The sequence below is a fragment of the Saccopteryx bilineata genome, chromosome 2 (genome assembly GCF_036850765.1).
Source record: "Saccopteryx bilineata isolate mSacBil1 chromosome 2, mSacBil1_pri_phased_curated, whole genome shotgun sequence".
In the NCBI taxonomy this organism is placed as follows: Eukaryota; Metazoa; Chordata; class Mammalia; order Chiroptera; family Emballonuridae; genus Saccopteryx; species Saccopteryx bilineata.
In genome coordinates, this window is record NC_089491.1 from 56,133,922 (window position 1) to 56,157,502 (window position 23,581).

The 23,581-nt window shown below is 35.5% G+C and overlaps 1 protein-coding gene across 1 annotated transcript in view; it reads right to left on the reverse strand.

The window, feature by feature from the left end:
- Positions 1 to 1,792: 1,792 nt before the first annotated feature.
- C2H9orf85 (chromosome 2 C9orf85 homolog) overlaps positions 1,793 to 23,581 on the reverse strand; it is a 102,205-nt gene continuing 80,416 nt past the window's right edge. The window contains exons 3-5 of the mRNA XM_066257102.1: positions 11,812 to 11,925; positions 10,800 to 11,330; positions 1,793 to 10,573 (exon numbers count right to left, since the gene is read on the reverse strand). Of these exons, the coding sequence (XP_066113199.1) occupies positions 11,186 to 11,330; positions 11,812 to 11,925 (259 nt within the window). The 3' untranslated portion in view covers positions 1,793 to 10,573; positions 10,800 to 11,185. The remainder of the gene's footprint in view (positions 10,574 to 10,799; positions 11,331 to 11,811; positions 11,926 to 23,581) is intronic.

A 23,581-nucleotide genomic window follows, 5' to 3' on the forward strand; every position in this document is an offset into this window, starting at 1 on the left:
TAGAAGAAACTTGCCTCCAGTCTTTCCAGGGAACATGGGGGTAGTGTAAACAATCCAGCACCACAGCTTAACAGCCTTTTGCAACCTAATCAGGCAAGTGAGGTGGAGGGTTGGGCAGACTGTCAGCTTAGAGCCAATTCCCCAAACCTCTATCCCCCCAAAATCTAAACTCCAAAAACCCTGTTGGTTTTTTGGTCCCCAACAGGCACATATTTCTCTGGAATACCATAGGGTGCACCTGGAAATCTTCTAGGGCACACCAGTGCAACCTGGCACACACTTTGAGAACGATGCCTTAGCATCATGTTGATGATCCAGCACTCAAAGCAGCAACCCCTTGCTCAAGCCGGCAAGTGAGTTGGCAACCTCGAGGTTTCAAACCTTGGACCTTAGGCTTCCTAGATTGATGCTTATCCACTGCACCACCACAGGTCAGGCAATAAAGGGTAATATTTTTAAATTGAGACATGCTTATCATATACTATTACATACATATAAATAAAACAAGCCACAGACTAGAAGAAAAAATCTTTCCAAGTTACAGATATACTATATAAAAGGACTTGTGAATAGAATATACAATACATAAAGAACTCAGAACTCAATAATAAAACAACCCAATTTAAAAACAGGCAAGATATCTGAACAGATAATTTATGAAAGAAGATATACTATTGGCTGATAATCTCATGAAAAGACGCTGAGTCACCATTATTAGTCACTAGGGATGTATAAATTAAAACCACGGTGAGAGTGGACAACCGTGGAATGGCATAATCAACACGAACTGACAGCTACAAGCGTTGGTGGAGGATATGGAACCTCCTCAGGGTGGAAGCCTCATACATAATGGTAGGATTGTAAAATATTGCAGCCACTTTGGAAAACAGTTTGGTCATTTCCTAAAAAACTAAACATAAAATTACCATATGATCTAGCAGTCTTACTCTTAGGTATATATACCCGAGAAAAATAAAAACAAGTCCAAAGATTTCATATGCAAAGGGTCACAACAGCATGATTCATAATAGCCACAAAGTAGAAACAATTAAAATTTGAGTGGGTAAATCAGATTAGCATGTCCATACCATGGAATACTAATCAGCAAAAAAAAAAAAAAGACAACAAAAGGAGACTAATTAATGAACTGCTGATACATGTACAACATGGGTGTAGCTCAAAAATGTCATGTCCAATGAAAAAAGCCAAATTTAATGACTATATATTTTATGGTTTCATTTATATAAAAGGTTCATAAAAAGCAATTTTGTAGACAAGGAAAAATTAGTTGCTTGGGGCTGGGGGTGGGAATGGAGAGTGACTAAAACTGAGCGTGACAGATCTTTTTCGAGATGACAGGAATGTCCTAAAACTGGATTGTGATGATAATTGCACAACGTTGTAAATTTACCAAATCATAAAATTGTACATTTAAAATGGGTTTTATGGTGTATAAATTACACCTCAGAATTTAAAAAGTTTCAAGACGGAATTACCACTACATTGTGGAAATACTTTTATAGAATTTAACAATATAGCACAATGAAGGCTATTTTTATCGTGGTTCCCAACCACTCCCAGCCCAACAGTCCTTTTTTTTTTTTTTAATATTTTATTTATTGATTTTTAGAGAGTGGGAGGGGAGAGAGAGAGAGAGAGAGAAGGGGGAGGAGCAGGAAGCATCAACTCCCATATGTGCCTTGACTAGGCAAGCCCAAGGTTTTGAACCGGCAACCTCAGTGTTCCAGGTCGACGCTTTATCCCACTGCGCCACCACAGGTCAGGCCCAACATTCCTTTTTAACAGCAAAAACAGTGACAATCCTGCATACTTGATTTCAATGGACTTCAGTATAAATTGAGGAAATACATAATTTCAAGAATACTGTGAACTGTAATAATTTTAATTGGATTTGCATTTAATAATCACATCTATTGCATATAAAATTGGTAGCTGCATATGCAAGACGTGTTATTTATTCAGTCTGTTGATGATACAGAGTGCACATGTAAACTGGTGAGGTCAGCTGTCCCTGAACTGAAACTCCCTCAAAATCTTTTTCCTAATTCAACACTAAACAAACAAAAAAAGCAAAATTATTACTTTACATTCAGTTCCATAGTGTGTTTAGTCATCTCTGCAGTCAGTTTTCAGCTGGGAAAAACATGATTGACTTTTGGACTCCAGGCATGTCCCCTGCGTGGGCAAAATGTGCTTGACCAGTGGATTGTAGAAAAGGGGAAGTCGTATGACTGAAATGACTGAAAAAATACAGAAAGGTTGACTGCTCGGATGCTTATCCAAGCATTTAATGGAGTTTTGTGGATTCCTGTTTTGGCTGCAACCTATCCCATTGGACCGATTTCAATTAGAATCAATTGGGTCACAATTCTACAGTACAAACCTTATATTAAGTGATCGTGGCCATCCCGAGCCAGATAGCATGCTCCCATGTGGCTTCCTTCCTCTGGGATTTTCATTTTCTGTAGGATATTCTCTCAACTTTACAGACTGTGGCACATCATTTAAGTATTTCCAGAACTACCAAGTGAGGACTTCCCACATATAAATCAATCAGTTAATAGAATCTGAAATGTACTATTCCCATTGCCAAGAAATGGAGTCCAAAGTTATTTCCAAGAAATACGTTTGTTTCAGGAAGCCTTGTTTTTGTCCCTGTCCATGACAGCCAGCCACTCACACTGCACCTGCCTTGCTCAGCTGACAGTCACAAGTGTTGTGAGGCGACAAACACAGGAGAAATCTATTTTAAAACAGTGTGTAACTCTTCAGTTGCACTTCCAAGTAGTATGCTCAGTATGCTTTTGGGTGAAGTATAAGTACAGTATTCTCTCTGTGTCCCCAAATAGTCTAGACACTCTTAGTGTATGAAATATTTTCCCAGAATAACAATGGGACCTACTGCTTTAAATTTAGAGTACTTCAGCAGAAAACATACTGTGTGTACTATTTAATGTGCAAAGAGTTTAAAAGTCAGTTTATCTTATGTTTCCTGTCTTTGTGGACATGCTGTAATATCCTCTGCTAAGGGACATCAGTTTTATCCTGTAGGGGACCGTCCTTCCTTACCTGACCATTTTCCCAGGGCCAATGCATTTCCTCTATCAGTAGTTCAGAATGCTGTTCCTCATGGTACCATAATTTTTCTTTATAATGGTAAAAAAAAAACAAACTTCTTACAGATGAAAGAAAATAAAGAGCATAAATGGAGCCCCTACTATGAGCCAGGAGCTGCGAGGATACTATATTTAATACTCAGAGCAATCTTATACTATCGAAATCACTGTCCTCACCCTGACCTGTGGTGGTGCAGTGGATAAAGCATCGACCTGGAACGCTGAGGTCGCCAGTTCAAAACCCCAGGCTTGTCTGGTCAAGGCACATATGGGAGTTGATGCTTCCTGCTCCTCCCCCTGTTCTATCTTTTTCCTCTTTCTCTCTCTAATAAAAAAAATGAATAAATAAAAATCTAAAAAAAAAAAAAGAAATCACTGTCCTCATTTTACAGATAGGTAAGGCACCCACAGGTAACCTCACATAGGTAAGGACACTGAGCCAGGGTCACACGACTAGGAAGAGGCAGGTTAGGATTCAAACAGATGTGCCTCCCAGTTTCCCGGAGTGCTCTCATCTCCCACTCTTCCTCAAGTCAAGGTTTACATTGCTTTATCTCAGGGCATGGGTTTCACAATGGTATGCTATTAATTTTTTTAATTAATTACTTTTGAACTCAGGTAAAATTTACATACAATAATGTAAACAAATCCTAAGTCTTAAACCTTATATTTCTAGACACTTGTGGAACCACCACCTAGCTCCAGATACGGTTGATTCCAGGACCCAGACGGTTCCCTCATGCCCCTTTCGGGTCAGTTGCACCCTCAAGGTAACCACTGTTCCTACACCTAGCACCACAAATTAGTTTTGATAATTTTTGTAGTTTGTATAAATGAGATCATAAAGTATATAACCTCTTGTGTGTGGATTCTTGCTTATCATATCTGTGAGGTCCATCAATGGACAATGTATAAAACGAAAAAGTTAATTTATATACTTCAAATTAATTTTTCTGGAGGTTTCAGAAACTCCTAAACCAAATTTTGGTGAACCATTGTATCACTTAGTCAACTTCTTAACACTTAGTACAATTCGTATTTTTATACCTATTCTTGAAAACCTTCTACAGTAATACCAAGTACCAACTATATGGTAATTTAAATTATTTCATTTAAAAAAACCCACATTTTTAAGATTATAAAAAAATGTAAGGTATATAAAAATAAAAGGTGCAACTTCATGTGAAATTTTATGTAGTAATATCTTTTGAAAGCCTGGTGCTTCATTTCCTTAAGAAGTCTTACATATGAGAATTGAGAATTCATAATTTTTTCCGTATGTATAATAACTGACAAAATTGTGGGATTCCTTAGTAGAGCTCAGTAATCCCAACACACTCCCTAGACTTCATAAGGGCTCCAGTAAAAGTTGTGGAAAATGGAATTACAACATTCAGTAATACTAACAAATCTGAATATAATGGGTGACAAAAATCTGTGCCACAGTTATATACAGGATTTCTATAATCATTTATTTTAAAATGTAACTTTTGAACCGGGCAATCATTCAGTACAGGACTAATGTTACAAGGAAAGGAAAAAACTAGAAAAGACATAAGGAAAAGATAGAGATGTGTTCTAGTTAATAATGTTACAAATTTCACTTAAGCAAAACACATTTAGAAACATAAAATATTTGTAGTTTTGTATAAATGTGGTTGAAAGATATAATACAGGCTTTGGAGCCACAAAGACTTGGTTTGAATCTCGTATTCATTTACCTTTTTTACTTTGGCAAGTTATAAATCCTCTGAGCCTCTGGTTAGTTACCTGAAATACCGTATAAAGAATACTCAAAACATTGTTGTTTACCTTATATGATAAAAAATATATATATATAAGTACCAAGTACTTGCAGTAACTTTGATTTTCCTCCCCTAATGATTATTGCTGTATGGGAGATGATCACTACACTACTTTCCCAATACAGCTACAGATACTTCCAGAATTGTATAAACACCTGCATCTCTTCCACTCTGCAAGTAGGTCTCATAATAAAGTGGCATCACCTAATTAGAAAGATTACAGGTGTTACGATTTATATGAGGAGATCAACAGTCACGACAGAAGAGTAAAAAAAACAAATTGAATTCAGTTGCATCATCCACAGCTAAAAACCTGAGCATTCTCCAATGATTCCTGGGACCCAACAGGTCTTCAGAAAAGAGAGAGAGAGAGAGAGGCTCTAAATCGTCTAAATTAATGGAAATGAAGGTATGACAGAGGGCCTGACAGCACTCCTGGAATAAATAGTGGAGTTATCCAGTCAGCAACTCACATATTTTTATGCACATTAAACCTAATAAGCAGACAAGTTCTGGGATCAGATGATCATATAGGTTCTGGCCAAATTATTTCACCTGTTTCTCATCTGTAAATGTAAATAATAATAGTTATCACTGCACAAAGTCATAATGAACACTGAATGAGTTTATCATGTAAAGGGCTTAGTTTAGCAGAGTGCCAGGATATATTAAGCACTCAATACATGTGCCCCTGGCCTTCCAGGTCACCCTTTCTTGCTTTTCCTTCTACTCTGGTCATTCCTCCGTCTCCAAAGCTGCACACATGCAGGGCACAACTCCAGGAGTCCTAGCAGAGAACAGCTGCCGAAAGGCTCAGAGCTAGGCAGATTTCAAAGGTTACACAGGGCTAGAGTTTGGGCTTACCCAGAGTGCTGATGCCCTGGTGAACAGCCTTGGCATTCAGACCCCAGAAAACACATTCCTAGGGATAAATAACGGCAGCACTCAAGGAGCAAGAGACAGAAATGAGGATTCTAGAACTGAAATAGATCACCTCTAACAAATCTTAAGCCCAATTTTTGACAGGATCAAGGCGATCTACAGTAATTTACTTTTAGAGAAAGCCTCTATAATGTATCATCTACAATTTCTAGCATAAAATAAAATTATTAGATATGCAAACCAAAGGATAGTAACCAATAATCAAAAAATAATCAATTATAAGCAAACATAAATGAGCAAAAACTTCAAAATCTGTAATTAACATCAAAGAAAAAGAAAAAAGATGGACAAGATAGGTAGCATGCACTGTTTTAACAGAATTAAAATCTTTTTTTTTCTTTTTTTGTATTTTTCCAAAGTGAGAGTGAGAAGCTGGGGGGGGGGGCAAACAGACAGACTCCCACATGCGCCCAACCGGGATCCAACTGGCATGCCTACCAGGGGGCGATGCTTGGCCCCTCTGGGGCATTGCTCTGCCGCAATCAGAGCCATTCTAGCACCTGAGGCAGAGGCCATGAAGCCATCCTCAGCGCCTGGGCCAACTTAGCTCCAATGGAGCCTTGGCTGTGGGAGGGGAAGAGAGAGACAGAGAGGAAGGAGAGGGGGAGGGGTGGAGAAGCAGATGGGCACTTCTCCTGTGTTCCCTGACTAGGAATCAAACCCAGGACTTCCACACACTGGGCTGATGCTCTGCCGCTAAGCCAACCAGCCAGGGCTTTAAAATCTTTTTTTAAAAGTTTCATTTATTGATATTTAGGAAAGAGGAAGAGAGAGACACAGAGAGATGGAAACATCAGTCTGTTCTCATATATGTCCTGGCTGGGGATTGAACCAGCAACCCTGTGTATCTGGATGATGCTCTAACCAACCAACTCTCCAGCCAGGGCCATTAAAATCTATTAAAAAAGAATCAAGTGGACATTTTAGAACTATAAAATTCAGTATCTGAAATAAAAAAATGTATTAGATTTAAAAGCAGACTGAACACATTAATCCTATTATCTCAGAGATAGAATTAATAAGTGCAAAGAAGGCTAATAGAAAACAAAAATTGAAGCCCAGAAAGAAAGAAAGAATGAAAAAGACAGGACAGAGTGAAAAAAGGCCCTATAGTAAATGTAGTTGGAGCGCTAGGAAGCAAGAATAAGAAAGAGCTGTATTTGAAGAAATAATGGCCAACCATTTTCCAAGTCTGTTTAAGGACACTGACCAAAGATCAGGGGAGCCTAGAAAACCTTAGCTAGCATAAATAAGAAATTCACTCCTTAGAAGTCATTGTCAAATGCATGAAAACCAAAGATTAAAAAAAATCATAAAGGCATGTGATCTTACTATCTCTTAATCAATTTAGTCACTCCCTTCGTTGCAGTTCCTTAAACTCGCCTGGCACAATCTTGCTTTAGAAGACTTGTAGTGGCTGTTTCTCTGGCTGGGAGCACTACTCCCCAACATGTCTCCCCAGACACCTTATTTAAAAATGATAGCCTACTTCCCACTCATTTGTACAACCTCCCTTCCACCCCATCCATGCCCTTAAACTTCCATTCACCATATCATGCCTTACTTTTTCTCATAGCACTTTTCACCTTCTAATATATAACTTAATTATGTTTACTGCTTATTATCTGTCTCCTCCCACTGAAAGGTTATCTCTGAAAGATAGGTATCTTTGTCTCATTGGTTGATGTATCCTAAGTTTCTTGAACAGTGCTTTGCACACATAGGTGCTCAAAGATAATTTGTTAGGCCTGACCTGTGGTGGTACAGTGGATAAAGAGCTGACCTAGAACTCTGAGGTCACTAGTTCAAAACCCTGGGCTTGCTGGTCAAGGCACATATGGGAGTTGATGCTTCTTGCTCCACCCCCCTTCTCCATGCTCCACCCCCCTTCTCCATTCTCTCTAAAATGAATAAATAAAATCATTAAAAAAAAAGATTATTTGTTAAATGAATAAATTCTAGCTATTATTATATTATTAACATTATTATTCCAAGGCTTTATAGTCACCAAATAACTTGTTCATGTCATTCTCCATATAATATAGCTTTCTCTATTTACCTATAGAAATGCTTTTGACATATGATATAGTAGTACTATAGGGCAGTAGTTAAAATAAAAAACACTCTGGAACAAGACAGCAAGCATGGATCTGCAACTAACAGGATTCATATATAAACATTCTGCATTATATATATATCAATATGTTCTTTTGCAGAATATAGGCAAACAACCAAGTTGATGTTTATTACTAATGAATTTATACACACACACACACACACTCAAAGTATCAATATAATTGTGTAGTGCTCTTACAGGTTCTAAGCATTTTACAAATTAACACATTTAATCCTTCTATCAACCTTATGGAAGCCAAGGAACAGAAAGATTAATTTGTAGCAAGTCCTACAGCTACTAAGTGACCAAGGCAGGATTTAGATCCATGCTGGGTTTCAATTTAAAAAAAAAAAAACTTTTTAGTTTAGAAAAGATAATATTCCTAAAGAAATAAAAATTAACTAAATATAACAATTAAATTTAAGTCTGTTAAAACAAAACAACCTTGCTTAGCTCAAAAGAATGAACTGCAGATTATCAGCAGATGTCACGGGGTGATGCTCTCTGTTAAATTCCCCTTCTGGTAATCTGAGGAGTTATAATTTATTCAGGTGGGAAATAACTTATTTATGCCTAATAATAATTTAGTTGTCTCTTTAACCACAAAAGTTCTATTGTCCAGGAAATAAACCTATATGCAAACAGGCAAGCCATACAAATTGGAAAGAAACTTTTGGTAAGAACGTAAACTCAGACTACTGAGACTTCCACATAATGAACATGGTATCTCCCTCCACTTTTTAAAAATCATTTTCTATTTTTGTCTCTATTTTATTTAATTCTCTCTCTCTCTCTTTTTAAAATTTTTTTATTTTTTTATTTTTCTGAAGATAGAAGCAAGGAGGCGGTCAGACAGACTCCCACATGTGCCTGACTGGGATCCACCCGGCATGCCCACCAGGGGGTGATGCTTGGCCCATTTGTGGCATTGCTCCATTGCTGCTGGAGCCATCCTAAGCACCCAGGCCAACTTTGCTGCCATGGAGCCTTGGCTACGGGAGAGGAAGAGAGAGATAGGGAGGGGAGAAAAGGGGGTGGGGTGGAGAAGCAGATGGGCACTCTATATGCCCTGACTGGGAATCAAACCCAGGAATTCCACATACCGGGCCAATGCTCTACCACTGAACCAACCGGCCAGGGCTATTTTCTTTAATTCTTGATAAGATTTTATAGTTTTGTTAACAGAATTCTTGAGTATTTTTAAAATTTATTCTTGGTTAACATATTTTTGATGCCACTGTAATGTTATGTGTCTTAATTATTTTAGGTTGAAATATTTTAAAGTAAATTGACATTACACCCTTACGTATTTAGTATGCAACTTTTCAAATTCATTTATTGATTTTAGAGAGAGAGGAAGAGAAAGAGAGAGAGAGACAGAAACATTGATCTATTCCTGTATCTGCCCTGAACAGGCATCAAACCAGCAACCCTCTGGACCTAGCTATCCGGCCAGGGCTACATTTCTTAAATAACATTATTATCCTTCACTTACACATACTTCACCAAAACAATTCCTTAATATTACCTAATATCCCAAACCTGTCAAAATATTAAAAGAAGCTCAAACTTAGTAATTAGGGAAAAATTAATAAAGCAAAGAAATATGTGCGACACATGTCTAATTGACAAATTAAAAAGTCTGACACCAAGTGTTGGAAATGACGCAAAGCACTGGAATTCTAATGCATTGCCGTGGGGAAGGGAGATAACAATCCTTCTGGAAAATCAGCATGGCATTGTATTGTAATACTGAACACACACAGACCTGATGCCCTCAACCACTGCTAGATTCATACATACAAAATGTGTACCAACAAACGAGACGTGTACCAAAAACACATATAACAGTGCTCACAGCGGCAGTGTTTCTAATAGGAAAAAGCTGAGATAACTCAAATGTTCCTTAACAGTAGAGTATAAATAAATTGTGGTATGTAAATACAATAGAATAAAACATAGTAATGTAAAATGAACTAATCAGAGCTCTTGCAACAACCTGGACTAATCTCACACATTTCATAATAATAAAATAAAGAAGAGATAGAAAATTACGTGCATAATATGTCTGTTCAAAACCAATGCCTGCCACTTATTTTCAAATGGTTCAGCAAATATGTATCTATATTCACCTATTCAGATACAAAGAAAATATAGCAAATTATTAAAAAATATAAATCCAGTTAGAAGTATATAAAGGTTCATTGTATTATTTTGCTATTTTTCTTTAGATTTGAGATTTTCAAAATAAAAAGAGAAAAGAGTTCAAAAATCAGATAGCTACTTTAAAATATTTAGGACTAGTTTCTTAATCAGGGTGATAGATACATGAGTTTATAATTATTTCTTAAACTATATATATATTTTATGCATTTTTCTGTATGTATAGTATGCAAAAGAAGAAAGGTACGAAAGTGATGATGTATATAAAAATACAAAAAAAATGGCTATACCCTTGTTTAATATTACTATTAAAAAAATAAACTTTTTGCTTTATAAAGCAACCAAACATTAAGGGGTTTTTGTTACGCGGGTCATTTACTTGAGATAAATTTTTCTCAAAAGGTACATACCTAGAACCAATTTTTTTTATTATTATTCATTTTAGAGAGGAGAGAGAAAGGGAGAGAGAGAGATAGAGAGGGAGAGAGAGGAGAGAGAGACAGAGAGAGAAGGTGGGGAGGAGCTGGAAGCATCAACTCCCATATGTGCCTTGACCAGGCAAGCCCAGGGTTTCGAACGGGCGACCTCAGCATTTCCAGGTCGACACTTTATCCACTGTGCCACCACAGGTCAGGCCTAGAACCAATTTTTGAGGCTAGCAATAGTAATGTCATCTCATTTTTCTACAAAATAGTTCTTACACAACCATTGATTCTGAACCTTTTTTACTTTGATATTAGGTAGTATATTCTTCTAAATAATTCCATGAACTGTATTATGATATCATAATACTAATTCTGGAAGATATTCTAGCATATGCTACTTTTAAAATTTATTGTAAGAAAACTCTGGATAAAAGTTTTATAATTATTCCAATATCATACACAATCATATTGTCCATGTATAAATGCTGCCATTTTCTATAGGTTATAAAAATTCTTCACTAGGATACATAGTTTTTTATAAACCCCTCAAAGTTGTTCATAATTTCATGTTTTTATATCAACTTTTAATATATTAATCTATTTGTCATCTTCTTCTGTGTCATCTAAATCAATATCAAAATTGAAATCATCACTTTCTTCTTCATTTCTTCTGCAGCTTCTTCCACAGTTGGAATGTAGATTATTTTCTATGTTTTCTGTCTTTTCTGGTTCTTTATTAAACCTAATGATGAAAGAAATAAAACTTTTCTTTATTTCTCAGGCTTTCACTATTTAACTCTGTAGGCTGAAAAGAATTTACAATATATTTCCTAAATAACAGAAGTCTAATAAAATAAGTATAAAGATCCTTGAAGACTAATTTAACTCAAAATCCAACAAATTATAATATTGCTGTCACTAAAGTAGGTGCAAAGAAATTAATGCATGATGTCCATTAAAGAAAAGTAGTTACATAATAAGGAACTTATTTTGTAATGAATGTGAACTTCATAGATAAATATTATATTTTAATTTCCTAAAAATATAATGTTTCACTTTTACGGTAATGATAAATTTAGACTTTTTCCTGTTAGGTAGAAAACATCTATATTAATTTGATATATTGCAACTTAAGAATCTCTAAGCAACTGGACATTTCCTTAAATAAAATTCACTTACCAATTACAAAAAGAGTAAAACCCAAACATAAAAGAAATACTCACGGAATAACAATGTCTTCTTTCTTTCCACATTTTGCACAAACTTCAAGTTCACAGGCACATGGTCTACACATTATGTAATAAGAATCCTTCACTGTCTTTTGTAAACATTTAACACTAAAAGTGAAAAATAAAATCAAACATTAATTTTTACCAATTACCTAAGATTTATTTGATAAAATGAGGAAGTGCAGCTAAATAGGTGATAAGCCTAAATATCAGAACTCCTAGGGTTCAATCTCAGGTAGATATTATTATATATAACTTTAGATTAATTATAAAGTATTTCTAGAGAACAGTTTACAGAGACAAAATAATACTACTTGAGACTTAACTACTTTCTTAAAGCCTTAAAAAAGTAATCTGCAAATAGTGAGTTTTATGTCTTCCTTTCCAACTTGGATGCCTTTTATTTCTTTTTCTTGCCTAATTACTCTGGCTAGGACTTATAATACTATTTTGAGTAAAAGTGGGAAGAGTAGGCATCCTTGTCTTGTTCTGATCTTAGAAAAGAAGCTTTTGGCTTTCTACTGTTGAATATAATGTTAGCTATAGGCTTGTTATATGTGGCATTTATATGTTGAGGTACTTTCTCTTTATATTTACTATTTTGAGAATTTTTTAAAATAACATATGGACACTGGATTTTGTCAAGTACTTTTTCTACATGTATTAAGATGATCATATTATTTTTATCTTTCATTCTCTTAATGTGACATATCATAATGGTTTGTAGATGATGAATTATCCTTGTATCCCTGGATTAAATTCCACTTGATTATGTTGTATGATCCTTTTAATGTACTGTTTAATTTGGTTTGCTAATAGTTTATTGAGCATGTCTGCATTCTGATGCATGTCTGCATCAGAAATATTGGCCTGTAATTTTTTTCTTCTTCTTAATTTTTTAAACTTATTTATTGATTTTTAGAGACAGAAAGATAAAGAGAGAGACAGAAACATTTATCTGTTTCTGTATGTGTCCTGACTGGGAATGGAACCCTCAACTTCTGTGCTTTGGGACAATGCTCTAATCAACAGAGCTATCTAGCCAGGGCTGGCCTGTAATTTTCTTTTCTAGTGGCATTCTTTTCTAGTTTTAGTATCAGTGATGCTGGCCTTGTCCAATGAATTTGGAAGTGGTCTCTCCTCTTCTATTTTTTGGAAAAGTTGAAAAAGGTTGGTATTAATTGTTCTTTGAATGTCTTGTCTTAGTAGGCTGTATGTTTCTAAGAATTTATCCATTTCTTCTAGGTTGTCAAATTTGTTGGTGTACAATTATTCATAGTAGTCTCTTGTGATTCTTTGTATTTCTGTGGCATCAGTTGTAATATCCCTTTCATTCTTGATTTTATTTGAGTCCTCTCTTTTTTCTTAGCCAGATTTGTTAATTTTATGTTTTTAAATAACCAGCTCTTCTTAATTTTTCTGTCTTTTTAGTTTCTATTTTATTTATTTGTACTCTGATCTATGTCAATTCCTTCTTTCTTTGAACTTTCTTTCTTTCACTAGTTCTTTGAGGAACTATTTTTAGTTGCTATTAACTATGGGAACTATAGTTAATAATACTATATTGCATATTCAAAAGTGGCTAAGATCTTAGAAGTTCTCATCACAAGAAAAAAATTTTCTTTTTTTATTAAATGAGGGGCAGGGAGATAGAGACAGACTCTCATGAGTCCCGACCAGGATCCACCCAGCATACCTCCTGCCAGGAGATGCTCTGCTGCTCTACCCACTGCTTTGTTGCTCAGCAACCAAGCTATTTTAGCACCTGAGATGAGGCCATGAAGCCATCCTCAGTGCTCAGGCAAACTTTGCTCAAATCATTTGAGCCATGGCTACAGGAGGGGAAGAGAGAGAGAGAAATAGAGTTTGGGAGGGGCAGTGGAGAAGCAGATGGTTGCTTCTCCTGTGTGCCCTGACCAGAAATTGAACCCGGAACTTCCATACACTGGCCAACACTCTACCACTGAGCCAACCAGCCAGGGCCAAAAAAATTTTTTTTTAGTACTAGGTATGTTGATGGATGTTTACCGAACATATCATTTCACAATGTATGAAAATAGTAATTATGCTGTACATCTAAAACTTATATGTTAATGATACTTCAATTTAAAAAATTTTAAACTTTTGTTCATCAAAAGACATTATAAAGAATGTAAAAAGAGCCCAGGACAAATAGCTCAGTGGTTAGAGCATCATCCCAATATGCAATGGTTGATGGTTGGATACCGAGGCAGGGCACATATGGGAACAGATTGATGTCTCTGTCTCTACTCTCTCTCCCTTCTTCTCTCTAAAATCAATAATATAAGTTTAAAAAAATAAAGTAAAAGAAGGGCAATAACAAGTTGGTATGGATGTAGAGAAACTGAAATCCTGTATTGCTGATGAGAACTAAAAGAGGTATTGTCATTTAAAAAAATAATTTGGCAGTTCCTCCAAAGTTTAAATATAGACTTACCAAATAACCCAGAAATCTCATTTTTAAAATATACCCAAGAGAACTGAAAATGTATATGCACACAAAAAGTTGTACATACAATGTTCATGGTAACATTATTTACAATAGTCAAAAATGTGGAAAAAGTTCAAATGTCCATCAATTGATGAATGGATAAATAAAAAGTACAGCTATACAATGGAATATTATTTAGTAATAAAAATAATTAAGTACAGATAAATGTTACAGTGTACTTGAAAAAATTATGTTAAATGAAAAAGCTAGTCACAAAGACTATATATTACATGTTTCTCTTTATAGGAAATGTCCCAAATCAGTAAATCTATAGGGACAAAAAGCAAGGGGTGGGAGATGTTTGGGGTAAAATGGAGATTGCTATGAGCATGGGTTTCTTTCTGACGTATTGAAAATGTTCAAAAATTGATTGTTGTGATTGGTGCACAACTCCATGAGGTACTAAAAAGCCACTGAATCATGTATTTCAAATGGGATGAACTATACAGTATGCAAATTAAATCTCAATAAAGTTGTTTATAAAAATTCAAATGCAAATGTTAGCAATAAGAAAAACATGGAGTAAAAGATATAAAAATAACCACTTTAAACTAAATATATAGTTAAAAGTAGAACAAGAAAAAAACATGGGAACACTAATCAAAAAGTATATTAACATAATAAAGGAATCAATTTTCAAAAAAAGCCGCAATAATCCTAAATGTTTACGCACCCAACAACAGTGTTAAAAGAAATGAGGAAAAACTATTGAAATAAAAAGAGAGATAAACATTCACAATTACAACTAGGACTTTAACACTTCTCTCTCTGTAACTAATGAAACAAATAGATTTAAAAAAAAATCATTAAAGCCTGACCGGGTGGTGGTGCAGTGAACAGAGTGTCGGACTGGGATGTGGAGGACCCAGGTTCGAGACCCCGAGGTTGCCAGCATGAGCGCGGGCTCATCTGGTTTGAGCAAAGCTCACTAGCTTGGACCCAAGGTTGCTGGCTTGAACAAGGGGTTACTCTGGTCTGCTGAAGGCCCACGGTCAAGGTACATATGAGAAAGCAATCAATGAACAACTAAGGTGTCACAACAAAAAACTAATGATTGATGCTTCTCATCTCTCTCCATTCCTGTCTGTCTGTCCCTATCTATCCCTCTCTCTGATTCTCTGTCTCTGTGTAAAAAAAAAAAAAAAAAATCATTAAAGATATAGAACATCTGGTTGACAGAAGATTATCAAGCAAACAGACATTTATAGAACCCTCCACCCAACAAGAGCAATATATTCTTTTCAATTACACATGACACATTCTCTAAGACAGACCATATATAAGCCATAAAAACAACTTCAACAAATTTAAAAATAAAAAAACCTGAAAATTTACATGAAGTATATATGTTCTCTTACCATAGTGAAATGAACTAGAAATTAGTAACAGAAAAGTATCTGCAAAATTTCCAAATATCCTTAAATTAAACAGAACATTTCTAAAGAATCTACAGGTCAAAAAAAAGGAAGTCACAAGGAAAATATTTTGATTGAATTACAATGAAAACACATCATCAAAATTAGTGGAATGGAGCTAAAAAATGTTCTTGGGAAATATATATAATTACATGTTCATATTAAACAGGAAAAACTATCTAAACTCCCATCTTAAGAAATTAGAAAAAGTAAATTAAACTCAAAGCAAACAAAAGGAAACAAGATATACTGATATGAACAGAAATCAATGAATTGGAAAACAGAAAATCAGAGAAAATCAGTAACTATGTCTATGTTGTAGCAATGACCAATGATTTTCTGTAAATACTGGCATGCTGATTCTAAGTTATAAGACAAAAAACAAAGAAACTATAACAGTCAAAACAATTTTCATAAAGAAAAACAAAGTTGGAAGAGTCTCTGACTGGATTTTAAGAATTACCATAAAGCCACAGTAATCAGGGTAGAATGGTATTGGTGAAAGAACAGACAGATCAGTATGACAGAATATAACCCCAAAATAAACCCATACATATAACAATTGATTTCCAACATAGTACAAAGGGAATTCAATGAAGAAAGAATAGACTTTTTCAACAAATAATGCTGGAACAATTAGAGAACCATAAAATGAACAGGAAATGAGTCATAGACTGATATATAAAAGCAGAATATACTTGTAAAACACATTATCTGATAAAAGGTTTATATAAAAAACCTTCAAAACTCAGGAATAATTAAACAAAATAACTCAAAGAAAACATGAGTTAAAGATAAACTTCCCCAAAGAAGAAATAGGGATGCAAAATGAGCACATGAAAAAATGTGCTCATTGTTTTTTGCAATCAGAGATATGCAAATTTAAATCACAATGAGATACAGTTCATGTCAGGCTAAAATACCTAGAACTCTCATAAAACACTGGTGAGAATACAAATGGTACAGCCACTCTGGAAAATGGTTTGACAGTTTCCTATAAACATACCCTTAACATACAACACAGTAGTCTCATTGCTAAATATTTACTTATGAACAATGAAAGCATATGTTCACACAAAACCTGTATACAAATGTTTATGGCAGTGTAATTCATAACCACCCAAACTAGAAAAACCTAAATGTCCGCCAACTGGTGAATCAGTGGTCCAGTGGGTGGAAAAATAAGTTTGGATTAGGAAAATTTTCAGTGTTGTTTTCCTTTAATTTTTTAAAATTTTAAAATAATTTTAAAGAAAGTCTATCTTGGTTAGGTTCATCTGAGGCTTCAAGAAAATTAGAATAGTTTTCATTTATGTATACATGTTGTTTCATACCAGGGAGTCCTAGAGTAACCAATCTGTAAGTGTTCAAATTGCTAATTCAGGGATAGAACTGTTTACAGCACTGTCAATGGTAAAATTGACATGTAAATAGACTTAAAAATGGGATCTCCAGTTTGGGAATCTGAAGTCAAAAGATCACACATTCTCTAACCCAATTAATCCCCAAAACAAGTGACTCAAAAGACTGACTCAGTCACCTGCACATCTTATTAAAATGCTGATTAATGGCTACAGCCATTCTTTACATAATCAGAATCTTGAGGATGGGTCCCAAGAATCTGTTAAACCAACTCTTCAAGACATTCTTATGCACACTACAGCTTGAAAACCCGTGACCAGATCAAAGGAATACTTTCTAGATGTGGGGGCTTGCCAGTGTTCCCACTGCTGGTTGAGACCTTAAGGGTCAATTTGGAGAAGAGAAGGAATTCTATTGCAGAAAGAGATTATACTCTTTTCAAATTTAAATTAATTCTGAAAACCAAGTAGGTTATATTAGGTTAGCAACACTGTGAATATAAATATACCTTTTTATAAAGAGATAATGACATCTTCCCTCTGTATAAATGTAAATTTTATAAATTTTTAGATGTTTACAACCTTCCAGTTTCTGTCACACAAGTGGGACCTCTGTGTGCCTTCTCTTTCAAAACTCTTAATCCATGCTTTACTTACTCACTGGAAGTAAAATGAGAGAAGGTCTGAAAGTAATTAAGTTTCTAGATTTTTTTTACCACTATCATAATTTGCCTAGACATAGAATCTTGATTTAAGCATTAAATGCTTTAGAAATTATTTTAATAAGAGATTCATTCCAAGTTATCATAAAATTTGTGAGATATACTAAATATCTTTAAAATAACTGTAAGTTATTTAATCACTCTTGTTTTTTCTTACAAAAATGCAAAGGAAAAACTTTGAAATCATATAAATGTAAATTTTACCTAATTTCCCTTGGAATTTGGTTCTATTTTGAAAACTGAGTACATTGTCAACCAAGAGTCCTTCAGATATTAAAATAATGCTGATTTTGCCTTCTTTCATTTCTCTACAGAATACAATCCCGAGGAATAATCAAATAATCTTGACCATAAATATACACAAATAATTATTTTACTAAAAACAGTGGTCAAATAAAAACACTGGTCATTCTTATAAACTGTTTAGTAACAAAGGAGACAGTCATACACTTTTTAAAAATGTATTTTAAAAGCAAAAATTATTTACCTTTTCACAATGAAAAACACAAAAGAGAAAGTAAAAGTTTAAAAACTTCCACTACAGCCTGACCTATGGTGGCGCAGTGGATAAAGTGTCAACCTGGAAACACTGAAGTTGCCGGTTCAAAACCCTGGCTTGCCTGGTCAAGGCACATATGGGAGTTGATGCTTCCTGCTCCTCCCCCTTCCTTCTATCTCTCTCTATATATCTCCCCCCTCCTCTCTAAAATAAATAAATAAATAAATTTTAAAATAAATAAATAAATAAAAATAAAAACTTCCACTACATATTTAAGAATGAAAATCAGAGTCAAAATGTGAACTTTCAATGGACTTCTATAAATACTAGAAAACATTTTGAAAATGGCACGGATTTAGGAAACCAAAGACCCAGATTCTAGCCCAGCTATGACTGTCCTTTCTATATAATCTTTGAAAATCACTTTAACTTCTTTGAGTTTCACTTTTTTTTTTTATTAAGTGGGAGATGTGGAGGCAGAGAGACAGACCCCCACAAGCACCCGACCTGGGTCCACCTGGCAAGCCCACTAGGGGGCGTTGCTCTATTGCTTGGCAACCGAGCTATTTTAGCACCTGAGGTGAGGCCATGGGGCCAACTTGCTTGAACAATTCGAGCCATTGCTGTGAGAGAGGAAGGGAGGGGAGAGAGAAAAGGGGAAGAGGGAAGGGTGGAGAAACAGATGGTCTCTTCTCCTGTGTGCCCTGACTGGAATCAAACTTGGGGCTTCCACACACTGGGCCGAACAGCCAGAGTATGTTTATTCTTATAATGGATACTAAAAGTGTTGGCATGTTAGGCATGAACAAAGACAGTGGCACCTCCACAGTCAGCTAATAAATGAAAAAATTTTAAAACCCATAAACTTTTATGACATGGTTGTGGCAGTAACGTGACTTTTTACATTGTATAATAAAACATCAACATTTGGAAGATCTGTTCAACGCAATGAACTAATATTTCCAAGTGAGCAAATGCATGATGTTACAAAATCATCCATGAGAGAAAGACCTATTCAAAGTGCAAGACAAAGCAATTTAGTGTAACAGCATATAAAGTGTTCATTGATGTAGTTTCAGATTCTACATTTTAGGAAACTGCCACTTATTGAGACTTGGTATACAGTGGTACCTTGAGATACGAGCATACCAACATATGAACTTTTAAGATAAAAGCTGCGACTTGGTCCATATTTTTGTTATAGATCTGAGTGAAATTATGAGATGCGAGTCATGATTCGGGAAGCTGCCACTAGTTGGCACATTGGTGCATGGGTCCAGTATCGGCAGCACAACACTAGCATCTGGTTCTTTCTCACGTGTTACCCACAGAATTAAGTAAAATCTAGTGCGCTGTACTTGTTCTTGCATCATTTTTGCATTTTTTACTAACTTTTTTTTTGTGTGCTATCATGGGGTTGAAGAAAGTGAGAGTAAAGGACAATGGTGAGTAGAAGAAAAGAATGATGTTGAAAAAGTAAAGCAAGAAATAATAGAAAAAAATAAGTGTGGTTTTACAAGTGATTGAACCGGCAAGGCTGTACGATTGCAATACATCTACAATTTGTACCATCCTTAAACAAAAGGATGCCATCAAAAGTGCAAATCCAGCAAAAGAACTACAATTCTGTCCCAATTAAGGACAAATATCCATGAAGAAATGAAGAAGCTTCTGCTCATGTGGGTGAAAGAGAAAGAGTTGGTAGAAAATACAGTGACGGAGACTGTAATATGTGAAAAGGCACGTATTATTTATGGCAGGGGTCTCAAACTCAACTCAGCATGTGGGCCGCAGAGCAAGATCACAGCCATTCAGTGGGCTGCACTAGGTCTACAAAAGGCAACTGTTACGCAACATTTTTCTCACTGCAGTTGAAAACAAAAAAAAATCAGTACAACAAGCACAATCATACATGCAGTTTACTCAGTGTCACAAAACGACCAGAAACTGTAGTTCACATTACAACAGCTGTTAACTAAGCTAATATCTAGCTAGGATGCTAAAGAAATGAAAAATACAAGTAGGCACCTAGGCTTACTTAATTTTATCCAAAATATTTTGAACTTCGTGGATTAGTCTGCGGGCCGCACAAAATTGTTTGGCGGGCCGCATGCGGCCCGCGAGTTTGAGACCCCTGATTTATGGCAACTTGAAGAAGAAAGTGTTGTAAAGTAGCTAAAATCACAAATCCAAGGGTGTTCGTAGAGGCATGTAGTCCAAATAAGTTTTTGAAAAGTTTTATTGGAGGAGGAAATTTATTAAATATGCTGGCCGCATATGGCTGACACAGGGCAACTGACCCAAATTGTACAGACCCCAAAAATAGTTCAGGAGCTGTTTATATATATACTCCTAATTACACAGGGGAGGGGAGAAAACCTGACATCATGGCATAAGTTTATACCTTTTGTTTAGAGATACATATATTAACTACATGCTTTCAGGAGGGGAGGGGTGGTTTCCATTACAGGCAGATGCCTGTAAATGGCTCATCAGCATAAGAAAAGATTTTAATTTAATCTTTTTCTTCCTATACCTGGCTAGCTATTCACCTTCCTCTTCTGCATTTACAACACAATGCCATCAGCCATCTAAGTTTTGATGCTAATCACTCAAGCATAGAAATCACACTTACAAAATCTTTCTGCAAGCCTAGCACAAATTAATAAAATGTTCTTTAAACTTCCTAAAATATTAATATTAATTCTGTAGCTTTTGGCACTTTACAACAAAAGAACCATCAACCTCAAAAGAGGCAGCAGAAGATACGTTTAAGGCAAGTCACGGCTGGTTTGAAAATTTCAAGAAGAGATCTGGCATCCACTCGGTGGTGAGGCATGGTGAAGCTGCGAGTGCTGACGTTAACGCAGCTGAGTAATACATTGCACATTTTGCTGCGCTTATCACAAAGGAAGGCTACATCCCCCAACAAGTGCTCAACTGTGATGAAACAGTATTGTTTTGGAAAAAAGTTCCCAGGAGGACTTTCATCACAGCAGAAAGAGAAGAAGCTGCCAGGCCATAAACCCATGATGGACTGTCTGACCCTTGCATTGTGTGCAAATGCTAGCGGTGACTGTAAAGTAAAGCCACTGCTAGTGTATCAAAGATGAATTTCTACAATTATCAGAAAAATAAAATCTTTTTTTTCCTTCTGAAATCAAGGATCCTTATAACTTGGATTAAATTTACCTTTAAATCCCAGCTTTAGCAATTTTATCTCCCCCTTTCTCTCTCCCAGCCCCTATCACTTTCTCTTCCCCCCCCCCCCCAATCAGGAACCCCCTAGGCTGCAGAGGTCAGTTCCTCTGGCAGTCTAAAGATAATATCTTAAGCTAAGTTTTGTTTCGGCTCCTGTCACTAAAGTGGAATGCTGCCTTGGCTACTTTCCCCTGAAACTAGGTAGAAGGACACTGGGCCAGACCTCAGAGCTGTCCTCAAGACCTGAAGGAATGATTCATTGCCCTTACCTCCCCTCCAATCAATCGGCTTCCAGCATGACCCAAACCCCTCACCCAGGGTGCGTTGCGATTTTGCCCTATATACTCTGTAAACTACCTGCCATACAGGAGTTTGGGGTTTTGAGTATTAGCTCCCCATTCTCCTGGGTGGTAATATTCATCAATAAAATAGCCACTATTTCTCCTCTGTAATTCTTGGTGTTTAGTGTTTGGCTCTGCTAGTGCCAAGTGGAAAACTCTTTCTATTCAATAACACTTCCACTAACCAGATACTAAAGAAGTTTGTAAAAGTTTAAAACAATGCCACATGTCTCACTAATACTTTTGTGTCAAAAGTTTTTTTTTTTCATAAAAAGTTATTAATGTTAACATATAATGGGCATATGTTATTTATATTCTAGTATTTATTAAATAACTATTTTTAAATATCTGTTTTCATATTGAATACAAATATTGATAGATATAACCCACATAAACCAAGTGCTCTGGGGTCCTCTTCCATTTTTAAGAGTGTAAAAGGCTCCTGAGAACAAAAGTTTGAGAACCAGGAATACACACAATGAATATCAATGGAGAAAAGAACTCATATTGCTAGAAGTAAAAGGCTTATTTTACTCTGCCATGTTTCTGGTGTTGCAACCACTTCCTGGTCCTATTATGACACTTTAACCTTTATCATAATTAAGCTCCACTTGTAATACTCACATCTGTGATTACTATGTGCTATAAACAGTGAGCTGTGCTAACTCCACCCTTGGTGTGTAAATAATTTAATAGAAACATAACATTGACAGAATTCCATAACACATTTCCTGTAGTGGCCCTACGTAATCTGTGCATAGAAAGATTCTGAAACTATACTGACACATTACATCATATGCAACTTAGAAAATGCTCTTAAGGAAACAATATCCTCAAATTCCAAGAACTTTGATTAAATTCACTTTCCTGTGTCCCCAAATGATATGATGAAAATAATTAAAAAGATCAGACCAACTTGTCTTGTTGCAATAGTAGATTTGATTAGAATAATTCTTAAGAGTACAAAATAATTTACCTCTAACCAACAGTAGTTTAGAAAAGAGAAAATCAAAATCATTACATTTTAGGGCAGGCATTTTAAATCAAAGCCTGCTGTATCAATCAATATTAATTTCAAAAAGTAGACTTTGTACACAGGTAAGCAATTGACAGTAATGAAAACTCTACTTTTACCTTTAAATAGTATATTCAAAGATGATAGAAAATCTTCTTTTTGACAGACAACACTAATGTTCACACATCAAGATTATGTAACAAGAGAAAAGGAAAACTATGAAGGGCAAAAGAATGAACAAATGCCAATTTATGTGGAACCCCCCCCCAAAAAAAACACACAGAGACAGCTTGAGATTATCTGCATTGTCTAATAAAGTAAACAGAAGATTCTTGATCATTTTCTCCTCCACACCTGGTGTCTTCCTCTCCTGTTTTCTGGAGGAAACATTGTTTATAGCAAGCATCTTCTACATTTAATTTATAACTTTTCTAAATCTATCTCTCCTGTTTTCATTTTATTATTCCTCTGCAGTCTTACCTTGTGCCCTAAAAAAAGAAGCAATGAATGCCAATTGATGGACAAGGAGTCCAGTGTCAAAGAATAAGTGCAAGGTATGTATTGCCATGAATATAACCACAAGCTGGTGAATATATCTGCTGCTCTGTGCACATTAATGTGCTTTCTTTGAAATATGAGTGCAGAGGTACTCTTTTTTAAGCAGAATTTTAGGAGTATAGTACTTTTTTCCTTTGGAA